At 28.8% G+C, this 24,954-nt stretch overlaps 2 protein-coding genes across 2 annotated transcripts; both read left to right on the top strand.

The window, feature by feature from the left end:
* Window positions 1-17,358: 17,358 nt before the first annotated feature.
* On the top strand, window positions 17,359-21,730 carry LOC131927949 (uncharacterized). Its single transcript, XM_059283832.1, has 7 exons — window positions 17,359-17,494; window positions 19,143-19,280; window positions 19,920-20,167; window positions 20,403-20,535; window positions 20,829-20,957; window positions 21,094-21,201; window positions 21,595-21,730. The coding sequence occupies exons 2-6, from the start codon at window positions 19,196-19,198 to the stop codon at window positions 21,153-21,155; spliced, it is 657 nt and encodes a 218-aa protein (XP_059139815.1). The 5' UTR covers window positions 17,359-17,494; window positions 19,143-19,195; the 3' UTR covers window positions 21,156-21,201; window positions 21,595-21,730.
* Window positions 21,731-22,083: 353 nt separating this feature from the next.
* Window positions 22,084-24,743, top strand: LOC131927948 (uncharacterized). The gene is made up of 3 exons (XM_059283831.1): window positions 22,084-22,785; window positions 22,925-23,054; window positions 23,802-24,743. Exons 1-3 carry the CDS (start codon window positions 22,084-22,086, stop codon window positions 23,942-23,944), a joined length of 975 nt encoding a protein of 324 aa, XP_059139814.1. The 3' UTR covers window positions 23,945-24,743.
* The last annotated feature ends 211 nt before the right edge of the window (window positions 24,744-24,954 follow it).

Here is a 24,954-nt window from a genome sequence, read left to right as displayed (position 1 = left end):
AGATAGATAGATAGATAGATAGATAGATAGATAGATAGATAGATAGATAGATAGATAGATAGATAGATAGATAGATAGATAGATAGATAGATAGATAGATAGATAGATAGATAGATAGATAGATAGATAGATAGATAGATAGATAGATAGATAGATAGATAGATAGATAGATAGATAGATAGATAGATAGATAGATAGATAGATAGATAGATAGATAGATAGATAGATAGATAGATAGATAGATAGATAGATAGATAGATAGATAGATAGATAGATAGATAGATAGATAGATAGATAGATAGATAGATAGATAGATAGATAGATAGATAGATAGATAGATAGATAGATAGATAGATAGATAGATAGATAGATAGATAGATAGATAGATAGATAGATAGATAGATAGATAGATAGATAGATAGATAGATAGATAGATAGATAGATAGATAGATAGATAGATAGATAGATAGATAGATAGATAGATAGATAGATAGATAGATAGATAGATAGATAGATAGATAGATAGATAGATAGATAGATAGATAGATAGATAGATAGATAGATAGATAGATAGATAGATAGATAGATAGATAGATAGATAGATAGATAGATAGATAGATAGATAGATAGATAGATAGATAGATAGATAGATAGATAGATAGATAGATAGATAGATAGATAGATAGATAGATAGATAGATAGATAGATAGATAGATAGATAGATAGATAGATAGATAGATAGATAGATAGATAGATAGATAGATAGATAGATAGATAGATAGATAGATAGATAGATAGATAGATAGATAGATAGATAGATAGATAGATAGATAGATAGATAGATAGATAGATAGATAGATAGATAGATAGATAGATAGATAGATAGATAGATAGATAGATAGATAGATAGATAGATAGATAGATAGATAGATAGATAGATAGATAGATAGATAGATAGATAGATAGATAGATAGATAGATAGATAGATAGATAGATAGATAGATAGATAGATAGATAGATAGATAGATAGATAGATAGATAGATAGATAGATAGATAGATAGATAGATAGATAGATAGATAGATAGATAGATAGATAGATAGATAGATAGATAGATAGATAGATAGATAGATAGATAGATAGATAGATAGATAGATAGATAGATAGATAGATAGATAGATAGATAGATAGATAGATAGATAGATAGATAGATAGATAGATAGATAGATAGATAGATAGATAGATAGATAGATAGATAGATAGATAGATAGATAGATAGATAGATAGATAGATAGATAGATAGATAGATAGATAGATAGATAGATAGATAGATAGATAGATAGATAGATAGATAGATAGATAGATAGATAGATAGATAGATAGATAGATAGATAGATAGATAGATAGATAGATAGATAGATAGATAGATAGATAGATAGATAGATAGATAGATAGATAGATAGATAGATAGATAGATAGATAGATAGATAGATAGATAGATAGATAGATAGATAGATAGATAGATAGATAGATAGATAGATAGATAGATAGATAGATAGATAGATAGATAGATAGATAGATAGATAGATAGATAGATAGATAGATAGATAGATAGATAGATAGATAGATAGATAGATAGATAGATAGATAGATAGATAGATAGATAGATAGATAGATAGATAGATAGATAGATAGATAGATAGATAGATAGATAGATAGATAGATAGATAGATAGATAGATAGATAGATAGATAGATAGATAGATAGATAGATAGATAGATAGATAGATAGATAGATAGATAGATAGATAGATAGATAGATAGATAGATAGATAGATAGATAGATAGATAGATAGATAGATAGATAGATAGATAGATAGATAGATAGATAGATAGATAGATAGATAGATAGATAGATAGATAGATAGATAGATAGATAGATAGATAGATAGATAGATAGATAGATAGATAGATAGATAGATAGATAGATAGATAGATAGATAGATAGATAGATAGATAGATAGATAGATAGATAGATAGATAGATAGATAGATAGATAGATAGATAGATAGATAGATAGATAGATAGATAGATAGATAGATAGATAGATAGATAGATAGATAGATAGATAGATAGATAGATAGATAGATAGATAGATAGATAGATAGATAGATAGATAGATAGATAGATAGATAGATAGATAGATAGATAGATAGATAGATAGATAGATAGATAGATAGATAGATAGATAGATAGATAGATAGATAGATAGATAGATAGATAGATAGATAGATAGATAGATAGATAGATAGATAGATAGATAGATAGATAGATAGATAGATAGATAGATAGATAGATAGATAGATAGATAGATAGATAGATAGATAGATAGATAGATAGATAGATAGATAGATAGATAGATAGATAGATAGATAGATAGATAGATAGATAGATAGATAGATAGATAGATAGATAGATAGATAGATAGATAGATAGATAGATAGATAGATAGATAGATAGATAGATAGATAGATAGATAGATAGATAGATAGATAGATAGATAGATAGATAGATAGATAGATAGATAGATAGATAGATAGATAGATAGATAGAGATAGATAGATAGATAGATAGATAGATAGATAGATAGATAGATAGATAGATAGATAGATAGATAGATAGATAGATAGATAGATAGATAGATAGATAGATAGATAGATAGATAGATAGATAGATAGATAGATAGATAGATAGATAGATAGATAGATAGATAGATAGATAGATAGATAGATAGATAGATAGATAGATAGATAGATAGATAGATAGATAGATAGATAGATAGATAGATAGATAGATAGATAGATAGATAGATAGATAGATAGATAGATAGATAGATAGATAGATAGATAGATAGATAGATAGATAGATAGATAGATAGATAGATAGATAGATAGATAGATAGATAGATAGATAGATAGATAGATAGATAGATAGATAGATAGATAGATAGATAGATAGATAGATAGATAGATAGATAGATAGATAGATAGATAGATAGATAGATAGATAGATAGATAGATAGATAGATAGATAGATAGATAGATAGATAGATAGATAGATAGATAGATAGATAGATAGATAGATAGATAGATAGATAGATAGATAGATAGATAGATAGATAGATAGATAGATAGATAGATAGATAGATAGATAGATAGATAGATAGATAGATAGATAGATAGATAGATAGATAGATAGATAGATAGATAGATAGATAGATAGATAGATAGATAGATAGATAGATAGATAGATAGATAGATAGATAGATAGATAGATAGATAGATAGATAGATAGATAGATAGATAGATAGATAGATAGATAGATAGATAGATAGATAGATAGATAGATAGATAGATAGATAGATAGATAGATAGATAGATAGATAGATAGATAGATAGATAGATAGATAGATAGATAGATAGATAGATAGATAGATAGATAGATAGATAGATAGATAGATAGATAGATAGATAGATAGATAGATAGATAGATAGATAGATAGATAGATAGATAGATAGATAGATAGATAGATAGATAGATAGATAGATAGATAGATAGATAGATAGATAGATAGATAGATAGATAGATAGATAGATAGATAGATAGATAGATAGATAGATAGATAGATAGATAGATAGATAGATAGATAGATAGATAGATAGATAGATAGATAGATAGATAGATAGATAGATAGATAGATAGATAGATAGATAGATAGATAGATAGATAGATAGATAGATAGATAGATAGATAGATAGATAGATAGATAGATAGATAGATAGATAGATAGATAGATAGATAGATAGATAGATAGATAGATAGATAGATAGATAGATAGATAGATAGATAGATAGATAGATAGATAGATAGATAGATAGATAGATAGATAGATAGATAGATAGATAGATAGATAGATAGATAGATAGATAGATAGATAGATAGATAGATAGATAGATAGATAGATAGATAGATAGATAGATAGATAGATAGATAGATAGATAGATAGATAGATAGATAGATAGATAGATAGATAGATAGATAGATAGATAGATAGATAGATAGATAGATAGATAGATAGATAGATAGATAGATAGATAGATAGATAGATAGATAGATAGATAGATAGATAGATAGATAGATAGATAGATAGATAGATAGATAGATAGATAGATAGATAGATAGATAGATAGATAGATAGATAGATAGATAGATAGATAGATAGATAGATAGATAGATAGATAGATAGATAGATAGATAGATAGATAGATAGATAGATAGATAGATAGATAGATAGATAGATAGATAGATAGATAGATAGATAGATAGATAGATAGATAGATAGATAGATAGATAGATAGATAGATAGATAGATAGATAGATAGATAGATAGATAGATAGATAGATAGATAGATAGATAGATAGATAGTAGAGATAGATAGATAGATAGATAGATAGATAGATAGATAGATAGATAGATAGATAGATAGATAGATAGATAGATAGATAGATAGATAGATAGATAGATAGATAGATAGATAGATAGATAGATAGATAGATAGATAGATAGATAGATAGATAGATAGATAGATAGATAGATAGATAGATAGATAGATAGATAGATAGATAGATAGATAGATAGATAGATAGATAGATAGATAGATAGATAGATAGATAGATAGATAGATAGATAGATAGATAGATAGATAGATAGATAGATAGATAGATAGATAGATAGATAGATAGATAGATAGATAGATAGATAGATAGATAGATAGATAGATAGATAGATAGATAGATAGATAGATAGATAGATAGATAGATAGATAGATAGATAGATAGATAGATAGATAGATAGATAGATAGATAGATAGATAGATAGATAGATAGATAGATAGATAGATAGATAGATAGATAGATAGATAGATAGATAGATAGATAGATAGATAGATAGATAGATAGATAGATAGATAGATAGATAGATAGATAGATAGATAGATAGATAGATAGATAGATAGATAGATAGATAGATAGATAGATAGATAGATAGATAGATAGATAGATAGATAGATAGATAGATAGATAGATAGATAGATAGATAGATAGATAGATAGATAGATAGATAGATAGATAGATAGATAGATAGATAGATAGATAGATAGATAGATAGATAGATAGATAGATAGATAGATAGATAGATAGATAGATAGATAGATAGATAGATAGATAGATAGATAGATAGATAGATAGATAGATAGATAGATAGATAGATAGATAGATAGATAGATAGATAGATAGATAGATAGATAGATAGATAGATAGATAGATAGATAGATAGATAGATAGATAGATAGATAGATAGATAGATAGATAGATAGATAGATAGATAGATAGATAGATAGATAGATAGATAGATAGATAGATAGATAGATAGATAGATAGATAGATAGATAGATAGATAGATAGATAGATAGATAGATAGATAGATAGATAGATAGATAGATAGATAGATAGATAGATAGATAGATAGATAGATAGATAGATAGATAGATAGATAGATAGATAGATAGATAGATAGATAGATAGATAGATAGATAGATAGATAGATAGATAGATAGATAGATAGATAGATAGATAGATAGATAGATAGATAGATAGATAGATAGATAGATAGATAGATAGATAGATAGATAGATAGATAGATAGATAGATAGATAGATAGATAGATAGATAGATAGATAGATAGATAGATAGATAGATAGATAGATAGATAGATAGATAGATAGATAGATAGATAGATAGATAGATAGATAGATAGATAGATAGATAGATAGATAGATAGATAGATAGATAGATAGATAGATAGATAGATAGATAGATAGATAGATAGATAGATAGATAGATAGATAGATAGATAGATAGATAGATAGATAGATAGATAGATAGATAGATAGATAGATAGATAGATAGATAGATAGATAGATAGATAGATAGATAGATAGATAGATAGATAGATAGATAGATAGATAGATAGATAGATAGATAGATAGATAGATAGATAGATAGATAGATAGATAGATAGATAGATAGATAGATAGATAGATAGATAGATAGATAGATAGATAGATAGATAGATAGATAGATAGATAGATAGATAGATAGATAGATAGATAGATAGATAGATAGATAGATAGATAGATAGATAGATAGATAGATAGATAGATAGATAGATAGATAGATAGATAGATAGATAGATAGATAGATAGATAGATAGATAGATAGATAGATAGATAGATAGATAGATAGATAGATAGATAGATAGATAGATAGATAGATAGATAGATAGATAGATAGATAGATAGATAGATAGATAGATAGATAGATAGATAGATAGATAGATAGATAGATAGATAGATAGATAGATAGATAGATAGATAGATAGATAGATAGATAGATAGATAGATAGATAGATAGATAGATAGATAGATAGATAGATAGATAGATAGATAGATAGATAGATAGATAGATAGATAGATAGATAGATAGATAGATAGATAGATAGATAGATAGATAGATAGATAGATAGATAGATAGATAGATAGATAGATAGATAGATAGATAGATAGATAGATAGATAGATAGATAGATAGATAGATAGATAGATAGATAGATAGATAGATAGATAGATAGATAGATAGATAGATAGATAGATAGATAGATAGATAGATAGATAGATAGATAGATAGATAGATAGATAGATAGATAGATAGATAGATAGATAGATAGATAGATAGATAGATAGATAGATAGATAGATAGATAGATAGATAGATAGATAGATAGATAGATAGATAGATAGATAGATAGATAGATAGATAGATAGATAGATAGATAGATAGATAGATAGATAGATAGATAGATAGATAGATAGATAGATAGATAGATAGATAGATAGATAGATAGATAGATAGATAGATAGATAGATAGATAGATAGATAGATAGATAGATAGATAGATAGATAGATAGATAGATAGATAGATAGATAGATAGATAGATAGATAGATAGATAGATAGATAGATAGATAGATAGATAGATAGATAGATAGATAGATAGATAGATAGATAGATAGATAGATAGATAGATAGATAGATAGATAGATAGATAGATAGATAGATAGATAGATAGATAGATAGATAGATAGATAGATAGATAGATAGATAGATAGATAGATAGATAGATAGATAGATAGATAGATAGATAGATAGATAGATAGATAGATAGATAGATAGATAGATAGATAGATAGATAGATAGATAGATAGATAGATAGATAGATAGATAGATAGATAGATAGATAGATAGATAGATAGATAGATAGATAGATAGATAGATAGATAGATAGATAGATAGATAGATAGATAGATAGATAGATAGATAGATAGATAGATAGATAGATAGATAGATAGATAGATAGATAGATAGATAGATAGATAGATAGATAGATAGATAGATAGATAGATAGATAGATAGATAGATAGATAGATAGATAGATAGATAGATAGATAGATAGATAGATAGATAGATAGATAGATAGATAGATAGATAGATAGATAGATAGATAGATAGATAGATAGATAGATAGATAGATAGATAGATAGATAGATAGATAGATAGATAGATAGATAGATAGATAGATAGATAGATAGATAGATAGATAGATAGATAGATAGATAGATAGATAGATAGATAGATAGATAGATAGATAGATAGATAGATAGATAGATAGATAGATAGATAGATAGATAGATAGATAGATAGATAGATAGATAGATAGATAGATAGATAGATAGATAGATAGATAGATAGATAGATAGATAGATAGATAGATAGATAGATAGATAGATAGATAGATAGATAGATAGATAGATAGATAGATAGATAGATAGATAGATAGATAGATAGATAGATAGATAGATAGATAGATAGATAGATAGATAGATAGATAGATAGATAGATAGATAGATAGATAGATAGATAGATAGATAGATAGATAGATAGATAGATAGATAGATAGATAGATAGATAGATAGATAGATAGATAGATAGATAGATAGATAGATAGATAGATAGATAGATAGATAGATAGATAGATAGATAGATAGATAGATAGATAGATAGATAGATAGATAGATAGATAGATAGATAGATAGATAGATAGATAGATAGATAGATAGATAGATAGATAGATAGATAGATAGATAGATAGATAGATAGATAGATAGATAGATAGATAGATAGATAGATAGATAGATAGATAGATAGATAGATAGATAGATAGATAGATAGATAGATAGATAGATAGATAGATAGATAGATAGATAGATAGATAGATAGATAGATAGATAGATAGATAGATAGATAGATAGATAGATAGATAGATAGATAGATAGATAGATAGATAGATAGATAGATAGATAGATAGATAGATAGATAGATAGATAGATAGATAGATAGATAGATAGATAGATAGATAGATAGATAGATAGATAGATAGATAGATAGATAGATAGATAGATAGATAGATAGATAGATAGATAGATAGATAGATAGATAGATAGATAGATAGATAGATAGATAGATAGATAGATAGATAGATAGATAGATAGATAGATAGATAGATAGATAGATAGATAGATAGATAGATAGATAGATAGATAGATAGATAGATAGATAGATAGATAGATAGATAGATAGATAGATAGATATAGATAGATAGATAGATAGATAGATAGATAGATAGATAGATAGATAGATAGATAGATAGATAGATAGATAGATAGATAGATAGATAGATAGATAGATAGATAGATAGATAGATAGATAGATAGATAGATAGATAGATAGATAGATAGATAGATAGATAGATAGATAGATAGATAGATAGATAGATAGATAGATAGATAGATAGATAGATAGATAGATAGATAGATAGATAGATAGATAGATAGATAGATAGATAGATAGATAGATAGATAGATAGATAGATAGATAGATAGATAGATAGATAGATAGATAGATAGATAGATAGATAGATAGATAGATAGATAGATAGATAGATAGATAGATAGATAGATAGATAGATAGATAGATAGATAGATAGATAGATAGATAGATAGATAGATAGATAGATAGAGATAGATAGATAGATAGATAGATAGATAGATAGATAGATAGATAGATAGATAGATAGATAGATAGATAGATAGATAGATAGATAGATAGATAGATAGATAGATAGATAGATAGATAGATAGATAGATAGATAGATAGATAGATAGATAGATAGATAGATAGATAGATAGATAGATAGATAGATAGATAGATAGATAGATAGATAGATAGATAGATAGATAGATAGATAGATAGATAGATAGATAGATAGATAGATAGATAGATAGATAGATAGATAGATAGATAGATAGATAGATAGATAGATAGATAGATAGATAGATAGATAGATAGATAGATAGATAGATAGATAGATAGATAGATAGATAGATAGATAGATAGATAGATAGATAGATAGATAGATAGATAGATAGATAGATAGATAGATAGATAGATAGATAGATAGATAGATAGATAGATAGATAGATAGATAGATAGATAGATAGATAGATAGATAGATAGATAGATAGATAGATAGATAGATAGATAGATAGATAGATAGATAGATAGATAGATAGATAGATAGATAGATAGATAGATAGATAGATAGATAGATAGATAGATAGATAGATAGATAGATAGATAGATAGATAGATAGATAGATAGATAGATAGATAGATAGATAGATAGATAGATAGATAGATAGATAGATAGATAGATAGATAGATAGATAGATAGATAGATAGATAGATAGATAGATAGATAGATAGATAGATAGATAGATAGATAGATAGATAGATAGATAGATAGATAGATAGATAGATAGATAGATAGATAGATAGATAGATAGATAGATAGATAGATAGATAGATAGATAGATAGATAGATAGATAGATAGATAGATAGATAGATAGATAGATAGATAGATAGATAGATAGATAGATAGATAGATAGATAGATAGATAGATAGATAGATAGATAGATAGATAGATAGATAGATAGATAGATAGATAGATAGATAGATAGATAGATAGATAGATAGATAGATAGATAGATAGATAGATAGATAGATAGATAGATAGATAGATAGATAGATAGATAGATAGATAGATAGATAGATAGATAGATAGATAGATAGATAGATAGATAGATAGATAGATAGATAGATAGATAGATAGATAGATAGATAGATAGATAGATAGATAGATAGATAGATAGATAGATAGATAGATAGATAGATAGATAGATAGATAGATAGATAGATAGATAGATAGATAGATAGATAGATAGATAGATAGATAGATAGATAGATAGATAGATAGATAGATAGATAGATAGATAGATAGATAGATAGATAGATAGATAGATAGATAGATAGATAGATAGATAGATAGATAGATAGATAGATAGATAGATAGATAGATAGATAGATAGATAGATAGATAGATAGATAGATAGATAGATAGATAGATAGATAGATAGATAGATAGATAGATAGATAGATAGATAGATAGATAGATAGATAGATAGATAGATAGATAGATAGATAGATAGATAGATAGATAGATAGATAGATAGATAGATAGATAGATAGATAGATAGATAGATAGATAGATAGATAGATAGATAGATAGATAGATAGATAGATAGATAGATAGATAGATAGATAGATAGATAGATAGATAGATAGATAGATAGATAGATAGATAGATAGATAGATAGATAGATAGATAGATAGATAGATAGATAGATAGATAGATAGATAGATAGATAGATAGATAGATAGATAGATAGATAGATAGATAGATAGATAGATAGATAGATAGATAGATAGATAGATAGATAGATAGATAGATAGATAGATAGATAGATAGATAGATAGATAGATAGATAGATAGATAGATAGATAGATAGATAGATAGAAGATAGATAGATAGATAGATAGATAGAGATAGATAGATAGATAGATAGATAGATAGATAGATAGATAGATAGATAGATAGATAGATAGATAGATAGATAGATAGATAGATAGATAGATAGATAGATAGATAGATAGATAGATAGATAGATAGATAGATAGATAGATAGATAGATAGATAGATAGATAGATAGATAGATAGATAGATAGATAGATAGATAGATAGATAGATAGATAGATAGATAGATAGATAGATAGATAGATAGATAGATAGATAGATAGATAGATAGATAGATAGATAGATAGATAGATAGATAGATAGATAGATAGATAGATAGATAGATAGATAGATAGATAGATAGATAGATAGATAGATAGATAGATAGATAGATAGATAGATAGATAGATAGATAGATAGATAGATAGATAGATAGATAGATAGATAGATAGATAGATAGATAGATAGATAGATAGATAGATAGATAGATAGATAGATAGATAGATAGATAGATAGATAGATAGATAGATAGATAGATAGATAGATAGATAGATAGATAGATAGATAGATAGATAGATAGATAGATAGATAGATAGATAGATAGATAGATAGATAGATAGATAGATAGATAGATAGATAGATAGATAGATAGATAGATAGATAGATAGATAGATAGATAGATAGATAGATAGATAGATAGATAGATAGATAGATAGATAGATAGATAGATAGATAGATAGATAGATAGATAGATAGATAGATAGATAGATAGATAGATAGATAGATAGATAGATAGATAGATAGATAGATAGATAGATAGATAGATAGATAGATAGATAGATAGATAGATAGATAGATAGATAGATAGATAGATAGATAGATAGATAGATAGATAGATAGATAGATAGATAGATAGATAGATAGATAGATAGATAGATAGATAGATAGATAGATAGATAGATAGATAGATAGATAGATAGATAGATAGATAGATAGATAGATAGATAGATAGATAGATAGATAGATAGATAGATAGATAGATAGATAGATAGATAGATAGATAGATAGATAGATAGATAGATAGATAGATAGATAGATAGATAGATAGATAGATAGATAGATAGATAGATAGATAGATAGATAGATAGATAGATAGATAGATAGATAGATAGATAGATAGATAGATAGATAGATAGATAGATAGATAGATAGATAGATAGATAGATAGATAGATAGATAGATAGATAGATAGATAGATAGATAGATAGATAGATAGATAGATAGATAGATAGATAGATAGATAGATAGATAGATAGATAGATAGATAGATAGATAGATAGATAGATAGATAGATAGATAGATAGATAGATAGATAGATAGATAGATAGATAGATAGATAGATAGATAGATAGATAGATAGATAGATAGATAGATAGATAGATAGATAGATAGATAGATAGATAGATAGATAGATAGATAGATAGATAGATAGATAGATAGATAGATAGATAGATAGATAGATAGATAGATAGATAGATAGATAGATAGATAGATAGATAGATAGATAGATAGATAGATAGATAGATAGATAGATAGATAGATAGATAGATAGATAGATAGATAGATAGATAGATAGATAGATAGATAGATAGATAGATAGATAGATAGATAGATAGATAGATAGATAGATAGATAGATAGATAGATAGATAGATAGATAGATAGATAGATAGATAGATAGATAGATAGATAGATAGATAGATAGATAGATAGATAGATAGATAGATAGATAGATAGATAGATAGATAGATAGATAGATAGATAGATAGATAGATAGATAGATAGATAGATAGATAGATAGATAGATAGATAGATAGATAGATAGATAGATAGATAGATAGATAGATAGATAGATAGATAGATAGATAGATAGATAGATAGATAGATAGATAGATAGATAGATAGATAGATAGATAGATAGATAGATAGATAGATAGATAGATAGATAGATAGATAGATAGATAGATAGATAGATAGATAGATAGATAGATAGATAGATAGATAGATAGATAGATAGATAGATAGATAGATAGATAGATAGATAGATAGATAGATAGATAGATAGATAGATAGATAGATAGATAGATAGATAGATAGATAGATAGATAGATAGATAGATAGATAGATAGATAGATAGATAGATAGATAGATAGATAGATAGATAGATAGATAGATAGATAGATAGATAGATAGATAGATAGATAGATAGATAGATAGATAGATAGATAGATAGATAGATAGATAGATAGATAGATAGATAGATAGATAGATAGATAGATAGATAGATAGATAGATAGATAGATAGATAGATAGATAGATAGATAGATAGATAGATAGATAGATAGATAGATAGATAGATAGATAGATAGATAGATAGATAGATAGATAGATAGATAGATAGATAGATAGATAGATAGATAGATAGATAGATAGATAGATAGATAGATAGATAGATAGATAGATAGATAGATAGATAGATAGATAGATAGATAGATAGATAGATAGATAGATAGATAGATAGATAGATAGATAGATAGATAGATAGATAGATAGATAGATAGATAGATAGATAGATAGATAGATAGATAGATAGATAGATAGATAGATAGATAGATAGATAGATAGATAGATAGATAGATAGATAGATAGATAGATAGATAGATAGATAGATAGATAGATAGATAGATAGATAGATAGATAGATAGATAGATAGATAGATAGATAGATAGATAGATAGATAGATAGATAGATAGATAGATAGATAGATAGATAGATAGATAGATAGATAGATAGATAGATAGATAGATAGATAGATAGATAGATAGATAGATAGATAGATAGATAGATAGATAGATAGATAGATAGATAGATAGATAGATAGATAGATAGATAGATAGATAGATAGATAGATAGATAGATAGATAGATAGATAGATAGATAGATAGATAGATAGATAGATAGATAGATAGATAGATAGATAGATAGATAGATAGATAGATAGATAGATAGATAGATAGATAGATAGATAGATAGATAGATAGATAGATAGATAGATAGATAGATAGATAGATAGATAGATAGATAGATAGATAGATAGATAGATAGATAGATAGATAGATAGATAGATAGATAGATAGATAGATAGATAGATAGATAGATAGATAGATAGATAGATAGATAGATAGATAGATAGATAGATAGATAGATAGATAGATAGATAGATAGATAGATAGATAGATAGATAGATAGATAGATAGATAGATAGATAGATAGATAGATAGATAGATAGATAGATAGATAGATAGATAGATAGATAGATAGATAGATAGATAGATAGATAGATAGATAGATAGATAGATAGATAGATAGATAGATAGATAGATAGATAGATAGATAGATAGATAGATAGATAGATAGATAGATAGATAGATAGATAGATAGATAGATAGATAGATAGATAGATAGATAGATAGATAGATAGATAGATAGATAGATAGATAGATAGATAGATAGATAGATAGATAGATAGATAGATAGTAGATAGATAGATAGATAGATAGATAGATAGATAGATAGATAGATAGATAGATAGATAGATAGATAGATAGATAGATAGATAGATAGATAGATAGATAGATAGATAGATAGATAGATAGATAGATAGATAGATAGATAGATAGATAGATAGATAGATAGATAGATAGATAGATAGATAGATAGATAGATAGATAGATAGATAGATAGATAGATAGATAGATAGATAGATAGATAGATAGATAGATAGATAGATAGATAGATAGATAGATAGATAGATAGATAGATAGATAGATAGATAGATAGATAGATAGATAGATAGATAGATAGATAGATAGATAGATAGATAGATAGATAGATAGATAGATAGATAGATAGATAGATAGATAGATAGATAGATAGATAGATAGATAGATAGATAGATAGATAGATAGATAGATAGATAGATAGATAGATAGATAGATAGATAGATAGATAGATAGATAGATAGATAGATAGATAGATAGATAGATAGATAGATAGATAGATAGATAGATAGATAGATAGATAGATAGATAGATAGATAGATAGATAGATAGATAGATAGATAGATAGATAGATAGATAGATAGATAGATAGATAGATAGATAGATAGATAGATAGATAGATAGATAGATAGATAGATAGATAGATAGATAGATAGATAGATAGATAGATAGATAGGATAGATATCAAATCAATGAAGTTCTAGTGATATAATATGATCACTATATTTTATTAATAATTGGCAATTAACAAATAATAGGGCTTAAAATTTCGAATCTAGACTAGATCGACAAACTACAACATTCACATTACATTGAAACAGTAAATAATCAGAAATTAAAAAAAAAACTAACACTAAATAATAATCATTAAAAAAATTTTAAAACCCACGTTTTCTGATTGAACAAAAAAGTAGAAAATAAATGCTATATATCACAATAATGCAAGCAATCACTCTACTATAAGCGATTGCAAACTGCTTGCGCATTATGACAAAAAAATGAATCTGGTCGCGTCTGAAATTTGGCCAATGAATTTCTGTAATGTTGCCGATTGCGCCATTAACCAGTCCCTTTTCAACGATGATGTTCGCTCTCAACATTACTTTAGCGCCGAGGAATATTTCCATTTCCTTTTGCGATCCTCCAGTCTTATTTATATCGTTGGATACAACTTTGCTCATGTCGATTTTGTCGGCGTTTCTTCCAGAATCAATTATTCGATTCTGAGACTCGATCTTGTATATTCGAGTGCCTTGCGATCGATAATATTGCAAAACAGAATTATTGTGATCCTCGACCATTTTTCTTGTCGGATAAATTCTGATTGCCTTATTTAGTGCGAATTCTCCAGTTGGCTCTTTAAGAGTTTTCGACGTTAAGAGCTCGAAATGAGGACCTTTGAGCTCGCCAACTCGTAATGCATTTAGGAGATCAGCGAAAGTTGTATCACCGCGCTGTCGCATATTTTCAGTCAATTCGACTAGACTGAATAGACGCCAAAGATGAACAGCTGGCTGAAATCTGGCTGGCTGCTTAAATACAAATGATGCCTTTATTGGGCGTAATTGCATCAAATCGCCAAATACAATTACATTAACTCCGCCAAAGACTTTTTCGGGCTCCTTTTTTAGGTGTCTCAATCGAGAGTCAATCATACACAGTATTTCATAAGATACCATTAAAATTTCATCGATGAAGACAAATTCAACATCTTTCCATTGCTGTCTCATAACTTTAAAATAGTTACCCGTCAGCATTGGCATTTCAGAGAGGATAAAATTACCATCTCGTTGAATGGGTAACTTGAATGTTGTGTGTAATGTGGTGCCTCCAAGTAATCTAAGTCAGAAGAGGGAAAGTACCGAACCTTGTTTTTATCAAATTACAATTACTAGGTTATGTCTTTTTTTGTACAAATCAATAGGAGTCTAAAATGATCAATAAAATGTTTCCATGGATCAATTTAATAATAATAATTGAATATTGTATTGTCATCGGAAACAAAGCTTCCCTGAAAATTTCAGCGCGCTAGCTAACTGGGAAGTGCCCGAAATTTTGATCGCAAGATTTGGTGGAAAGACAAACAAACAAACAAACAGACGCGAAAGCAAATTAAAGAAAACGTGGTAAAAAAATTTAAAAATGAAATTGGCCCTAATTATCATAACTTACACATGGATCTTGTTAAGTATAATAAGAAGATTTAATATACTACCCATTTCTAATTTGAAAAGACAACATACAAACCAATATTTTATTTACGAAATAGAATCTATCTTATTTAATATTATAAAAGTAGAAATAGTATTTACCTATGTGACCATTAAGGTTGCCATCTTGGGAGATTATTGATATTTAAAGACTTCCTAGTTACGAGGTATGTGTAACGATAAAACTACTGGGTGTTTCTTTCAAATTCTTTTCAATAAATTAATTACATTTTAAACAATTACGAATGGAATTACAAACTACAATGCATTATTTATATATTGCATATAATTTTATGTGTATATTATAAGACATTCAATATCTGTAATTTATCGACTATTAATTTTTTTTACCTGTCCTACAATGCTTAGGCCTACCTGTTCGACCTATGACAGGTTCGAGTAAATAGGTCATGTCTCCGTTTGGAGACTCAGTTTTCAAAATGGCGACATCAATACGGAAAAAGATGCGATAGTTGTCTACGTTCGTTATGAGCCAATAAAGGCATGCCTTAATTATAAGAAAGTAAGATAACAAAACAGACAGTAATCATCAGCTACTCATTGTTCTGTTTGCTCTAGCTAGTATAATAAATAAGTAGACTAGTTTAGGCTAAGTCCTTTTTATTTTTTTCATTTTTGGGTAATCTATCGTTGTATAGCGTAATCAATTCGGCCGGTGCTAGTAATGTAGGGATAAAGTAACTAATGAATATGGCTAAAATATGAATATATTTTTGCATATTGTATTAAAATACTAAAGATAATTGAATATTAAATCACAATTTAAGGCTAAATCAATAAAAATATAACGAAATTAAGGTTTAACAACGATGTTCCGGATACTAAATTTGCTATCAAAAACAGCGGTCATCTCAAGAAAGTATTATTTTGAGTCATTTCCCCTTAATTTCTATTTGTATGAAAATGTATTGCTGTTTGCTGTTAAATACGATTGTCTTGTTTTAAAATACAGAGTATGCGTTTTTTTTTCTTCTGTTCTTTAAACAATTTAATTGACTGACAATGACAATAAACATCATCAGTTCTAGAATCAGTTCTCAGGGGCTAGAGATTACTCAGATTAGAGAGGCAAAAGACTCTCAAAAGAGCTAGCTAGACTAACTGTGTGTAACTAGTATAGGGACTACGATATCCGTCAAATCTCGGGCCGGAAACTGCGCTACCGCCGCCGTATCAAACTTGATTCTGGTTTCCGTCAGGCAAAACATAGCTCACTGTATAAATCCAGATTCTAGTAGCTATCTTCATATCTAGATCTCTTGGTTAATTTTATTAATTTTGCTTAAGATTTGATTAGCTTGTGTAGTGTCAAGTGTAGGCCTAGATCTAGATCTAGATCTAGATCTAGATCTAGTAATTTTGTGTATCATTTCACTACCCTACCAGGCTCTAAAGTAAGTAATTTTCAACCACTGGAAAATCGCCCCCCCACCCCCCCCCCCCCAACCCTTCTCCATTGAAAAAGTGAAACATTTTGATTTATTCTAAACTCTAAACTATATATTACGTATTAAATTAAAATATATTCTACATTGTAAGTGTAATGGAGGCCTAATAAATGCAGTTATGTTAAAGGCCTAAAATTATAGTTTGTTACTTATTACTACATTCATAAACTTAGTTACACTATTCCTATGTAGATGTAGAATGTAGATTAATAGCTGGCATTCTGACATTAATCAGGAATTCAGGGAATTCTACAGAGTGTATGAGTGTATCAAATAAATGAATATTGATAAAGTTAAAGACAAAATAATGAAATAGTTATCCCCCTTTAAACCCAATCTAATATTGAGTTTAGGCCCCCTAAATTTGCAGCTCTTAATAATAATTTTTTTTTAGTTTACTTTGAAACATAACTAATTTGCACAAGTCTCATCTTATTTATTTAAAAAAAAAATTAACTCCTTTAATTAAACTCTGATCTAAATCAGAGGCTGACCTATTTTTTATTCTCTACCTAGTCATTAACTTATTACATTTCATCAAACATTATAATTTTTAATAATCTTTGTATCTATAGAGTATCTGAGAAAGTAATTGATATATGTTTTTATAGTTAAGTTACTAACATTTTATTTTTGTATAGTATTGTTATTTCTTCTACATTATAATAACTACTTACAAGTTTATTTTTTTTTTATGAGCAGGTGATTTATCAGGATAGATAATTTACATTTGTTCAAGAGTTACTGGCCTTACCATGAAGATAAGAATCAGGCAAGGTTTAGCCAGTTGCCTGGTGCTAATGATGTGGGTGCCTGTATTGTCTCAGAGTGTCAGAGAATGTAAGTCGATATAACATATATATTGCAGATTTATTTTAATTGCCAATGCCTTGACTATTCCTATTATGTCTATTTTGCTTTTTTTCATTTTCTTACCTTCTTGTGTTGTTGAAAATAATACAAAGGTAATAGGTTAATAGGTTAAGTCAGCCTTTTAGATTAATTGATCTATAGGGAGATGAAGTAGAGTTCATATATTTCTTGACTCCCCCTATCAGTGGATGATGTGGTTAGCACTTAGGCAAGCAGCCTTTAATTCCTTTAGCATGAGTCTGGTACCCACCAGAATTGGTTGGACACAGAGACATCATGCAAATCCTAACTTAGATCCGAACTTGATACTTCAAGCTAGTTGTTCATTCGAGCACTCTAGTTATGCCATCCCTCCAAAAAATTTTACAACCACCAGTTCTTGTAACAATTAATACACTTTTTAAAAAAGCATCCATCCATTAAAATCATCCATCCATTCTTATTTTGTAGGTAATGAATTTAGTTGTGTGTTTCTATTAATTGTAAATGTATTCTAAAACAAATGAACTTAGCTGTATATGTCAACTAATTCTAAATGTATTGTGAAACAAATGAACTTACTTGTGTGTTTCTATTTATTGTAAATCTATTATGGAACAAATGAAGATGACATGGATGAGCTGGCGACATGTGGCAGGACTATCAGTGTTGATGACTCTGGGGTACGCCTCAATGGGCGGGGCAACACCGCCCCATCCAACCCACCCCTTGAGTGTATTGTGTACCTCATGTCAGTCTATGCCAGAGATGATGGCAGCAATAAACTTCAAATTGAAATTGAGAGTCTTGTCATCAAAGACTGCACGGTCAGAGTGGACTTGTACAACGGCAGGACTAGTGTTGGAAACACTTTGGTGAGTGTAGCATATGTTCAGGAATATAGTATTAAGGAATAAAGTATTTTAGTAAGTTGTCTATAATGTCAATGTTGTTGTTTTGTTGTTTTTATTAAAGAATTTAATTGTAGTATGTTTTTTAAAAAACCTGCTAAAGAATTCTGAATTAAACAAAGAGTTTTGAGATCATAAAAAGTTTTCTCACCAATGTGTGTAAAGATTTTACATGAAATTGTATTTAAATGTATTTCAGCAAGCTCTCTCTTGTCAATATGGGTCTACTGGAATAGTGTATTCAACTGGGCGAGAAGTAACTGTTAAATTTTCACGTCCTGATAGAATTATTCACAATGAGTATCAGTATAGTCTGCTGATAAAACCATACAGTAAGTTTAAGTTATTTATCATTTTACATATAAAACTATGTAGTTGTCCTTCTGATATTAGTTTGATGAAGGGGGAGCACTTGTTTACAGTTTATTATTACCAACTTAAATTACAATTATAATTTAATTATTGTTTGAAACTGTAACTCAGTAATAAGCCATCATCTAGAATACAAAAGTGGAACAATTAAATCAAAATACATTGATTGCAAATAAATGATATGATTGAATTAGCCATTGTTTAACAAGACCTCCTTGGTGCCATTTCTAATTTTTATTTTTATCTTATTTAGAGGACCAATATGTGCCAGGTACTATGATGGGAGTTGATGCATTGCCAGTTGGGGCCATCATTGGCATTGTAATTGGATGTATTGTCCTGGTAGCCTTGATCATCCTCTTTCTCTGGTGCTGCTGTACAGGTCATTAGTTAGTTAGTTAATTTATTAATTAATTATTAACATATGTTAGTGGTTTAGTTTTTTGGAGTGTGTATTTGTCAGATTGCAACTAAAGTTTGGGCCAGAATAAAAATTAGTTTTGAAATATTTTTCACAGGTAGAATTGGAAACTTCAACATTCCTGGCCAGTCTATCTTCCAAGCCAGCTGTTGTCAATAGCAGCTCAACCTCAGAGAAGTCTAAGCCTCCAATCATTGACTTCCAGGTGAGACTGTAGTTTACCTGTGTTAATTTTTAGTCAGTTTTTTGTAACGTGAATAAATAAGGTCCATTGTGCTATTAGTTTTAGTTGGCCACACTAAATGCCAAGCTATAAACATTAAAGACTTAAATGACATGGTGAGTATCAAAAAGGGAGAGAACCTGAACCAATTGCTGTATTCAGTAACCTTGTCAATCAGTGGATGTATGTCATTTACAGATTCACTCACAGGACTTCCAAATGGTGCTTTAATAATAATTATGACTAGTTGTTTGTGTTCTTTTTAACATACTATTTTAGGTGATTCTAAGATATAGAAGACCTGCTATTAATTATTTTTTGGAATGTGTTTCAGCATTGTAATGTTTTCATCATGTTTTTTCTCTGTTAAACCAGGACCCTGTTGTATGGAACACTGTGACAACAGGTAAATATGACCCACAATCTCAGAACCGAGGTAGCCCGTACCAGAAGGGTGGACCACGCATGGGCAGAAACTTTCAACGAGAAGGGAGCTACCGCAATATGCCAGGTCAAGGTGACTCACTAAACAGGATGTCCAGACACGAGTATGAGCAGTACGCATATGATTAAAAAAGAGAAAGAAAAGGAAGAGGAAGAGAGAAGAAAAAGAGAGGATGCTAGGAATATACAGGATGAGTTGAGAACAAAGCAGGAAGAAAGAGAGAAACAAGAAGAAGAAAGGAAAAGGCTGGAAGAAGCTAAAAACAAACAAACAAGTAAAGAGACATTAATTGATGATGTGTTTGACACTGATAGTAATAAAACCACAGAAACCGATGACACATCTCTGAAGAAGAAAGATGTTCTCCGAAATCAAAAAGCAAGGGTGACGTCCCTGAGACAAGCGTCATTGATGGCAACATGCAGAGGTATCTCTCCATTGACCTTCAGAGTCAGCCGGACTCTGAAACAATCTCCAGCCCACTGCATGTGAACGCTGGGTTCAGGGCCAGGGTTGACGATCATCCTGAATCACCCAACGCCAGTCTGCGCAAGAAGAAAAAGGGAGATAAATCACCATTATCAAGACGAAAAGGGAAAGAACCAGACCCCACAGCTCTGCCTCCAGAAGCGTTTGAACCAATCTTCAACTCTGCTATAACTGGTATCAACTATCCAGGCAATCAACCTCAGGGCCAGTATGGATATCCAGGTGGATTCTATCCGTATGGTCTTATCCCTGCAGGTGCTTTTGCCCCTGGTCCCCTTGGCACGCAAACATACGCATATCAAACAGTCCCACAATCAGGTGCACCTGTTCAGGGTGCATATATTGTTCAAGACACGCCTACAGCAACCGGGGGCAACATGCGCAAGGCATTTGCTGTTGAAGTATCTCCACACAAGGGAACTCCAGAAAGTCGACGCCACAAGACTAATGACCCTTTCAAAAAGGGAAATGAACTTGAAAGAGCTGGACGTGGCCAGATAAGAGATGTTATTCAAGATCCAGAACTTTCTCTTATTGCACGGGGTGCAGCCCCACCTGACCCCTGGCAGGGTCAAAGGTCAGTTGCTGTAAAGACTGGCACTGACCCTAAAACTGGTGTAAATACCACTCAAGTGAGTTTTAATTATATGGTCATATCTTGTAGATTTATTCGCTGGTATTATGTTTCTATTTTATCTATTTTATTTTAATCAACCTATTATGAAATTAAATATAAACATGAAATTTAAATGGAACCTGGCTGGTTCTCAGGTGGTATGGACAGACATTGTACCCGACCCGACGGACCCGAAACCCGGGGAAAACCCACAGATCACACGTAAAACAATCACCAGGGTTACAACGAAAAGTGGCTATGCCGAGCTTCAACCTGAGACCAACAGTAAGTGGACCTCAGGTCATCTGTGTTTCATGTTGACCTCAGGTCATCTGTGTACAACGTTGACCTCAGGTCATCTGTGTTTAATGTTGACCTCAGGTCATCTGTGTTTAATGTTGCCCACAGGTCATCTGTGTTTAATGTTGACCTCAGGTCATCTGTACTATGTTGACCTCAGGTCATCTGTGTACAATGTTGACCTCAGGTCATCTGTGTACAATGTTGACCTCAGGTCATCTGTGTACAATGTTGACCTCAGGTCATCTGTGTTTAATGTTGCCCACAGGTCATCTGTGTTTAATGTTGACCTCAGGTCATCTGTGTACTATGTTGACCTCAGGTCATCTGTGTACAATGTTGACCTCAGGTCATCTGTGTACAATGTTGACCTCAGGTCATCTGTGTTTAATGTTGACCACAGATCATCTGTGCTTACTGTTGACCTCAGGTCATCTGTGTTTAATGTTGACCTCAGGTCATCTGCGTACAATGTTTACCTCCGGTCATCTGTGTACAATGTTTACCTCAGATCATCAGTGAGAAAAGCTAGTCTACCTAACTGAACTTTCAATCTGGCTCTAGTCTCCATACATTGTTATTCACAACTGTTCAAATATATTTAAGTTATATGTATGCCCAGTTCTCATTTTTAAAAAATTCTATTTTTAAATTTGTTGTAAAAATAATCGCCTAAACTAAGAAAGTTCAGATTTACTTTATGTAAATGTTAACTATTAAAATCTGTTACAGTTTTGTTACTGGATGATGGTACAGAGCCCTCCTTCCTGGCACCAAGTGCTAATAGATCACAGCCTGCCATCATGCCCTCTAGCGGCAATGAAAACAGCCTTCAACACCGGGGCTGGGGACCACCACACTGTTGCGCCCACTGAACGGTCATTTACACCAACTTCAATGCATGGAGCCCCAGTGTACAACTACGCCATCAGAGACAGGATACCTATGGATGACTCCACAGTTTAATGGGGGTTTTGTTAGTCAACCCATCTTTGCTCATCAATTTAAATAATGACTGTCTTCTATTTTTGTATCAGATCTAAACCTGATAACCTCTGCTACACAAGTAACAAATGCTAAATATTTGGCTAACAACCATTTCAATGAATTATTTTTTTTACCCTGTTTTACTGAACCAGATTTCTTCTTGTGTCTTGATCTCTTTTTTTTTAATATGTGAAAGCAGTAATTAAATTTCAGAATATTTCGCTAAAGCACCGAAGTCTATGCCATAACATAATTTGCACTATAAAGAATAACGCATTGCTGATTTGAAAACATTTTTAAAGAAAATGTACTTGACCGTTTTTTAAAATATAATGTTGTAAAGGGTTTAAATATATCTGATTGAGAGGTAATTAAAATAATGCTTAAGTAGACATGAATGCTCAGATCAAAAGAAATGTTTATAAACAAATATAGCAAGTATAGTATTTGAAAGAAAATTTTGTAATATTGTATTTGAGCATTTATGAATAAAGATAAAATAGAGAAAATGTACTTGTGTCAATAGGTAAACAGCAAAATGAACTTTAAAATTTGTTAAGAAAAGCTAACCTGTTTGAAGAATTTTGTGTTTATTTCTTTGCATGCTCTCTTTTGACAAATCACAAAATATATACATAAGCCTTGTCATTAAAAATAACTTTAAAATTATACTTTGTCGAAGAGATATCTACATTTCAATTTCATGTTTTTAAATTTCTCAAAGATTTTTAAAGGAGTAGATTTTTATAAAATATTTTCCATGCTGTAAGTAATGAATGTGTTTTTGTGTGGAAAAAAAACATTCCAAGTGTATAATAAAATGGCAGCAGATGAGTATTACTTTTTAAATACATCTTTACATGTGGAGTATTTTAACTGAATTATCTTTTATTTTTAG

The sequence above is a fragment of the Physella acuta genome, unplaced genomic scaffold (genome assembly GCF_028476545.2).
Source record: "Physella acuta isolate Inbredline_101_S28 unplaced genomic scaffold, ASM2847654v3 ptg001450l, whole genome shotgun sequence".
Classification (NCBI taxonomy): domain Eukaryota; kingdom Metazoa; phylum Mollusca; class Gastropoda; family Physidae; genus Physella; species Physella acuta.
This window is presented reverse-complemented; position numbering and strand designations above follow the sequence as displayed.

Coding starts and splice junctions, on each gene's coding strand:
- LOC131927949 (XM_059283832.1), top strand. CDS start 19,196: ATGAAGATAAGAATCAGGCAAGGTTTAGCCAGTTGCCTGGTGCTAATG. Junction 20,168..20,402: donor CTAGTGTTGGAAACACTTTG/GTGAGTGTAGCA, acceptor AATGTATTTCAG/CAAGCTCTCTCTTGTCAATA. Junction 20,958..21,093: donor TCTCTGGTGCTGCTGTACAG/GTCATTAGTTAG, acceptor TATTTTTCACAG/GTAGAATTGGAAACTTCAAC.
- LOC131927948 (XM_059283831.1), top strand. CDS start 22,084: ATGCAGAGGTATCTCTCCATTGACCTTCAGAGTCAGCCGGACTCTGAA. Junction 22,786..22,924: donor CTGGTGTAAATACCACTCAA/GTGAGTTTTAAT, acceptor GCTGGTTCTCAG/GTGGTATGGACAGACATTGT. Junction 23,055..23,801: donor GCTTCAACCTGAGACCAACA/GTAAGTGGACCT, acceptor AATCTGTTACAG/TTTTGTTACTGGATGATGGT.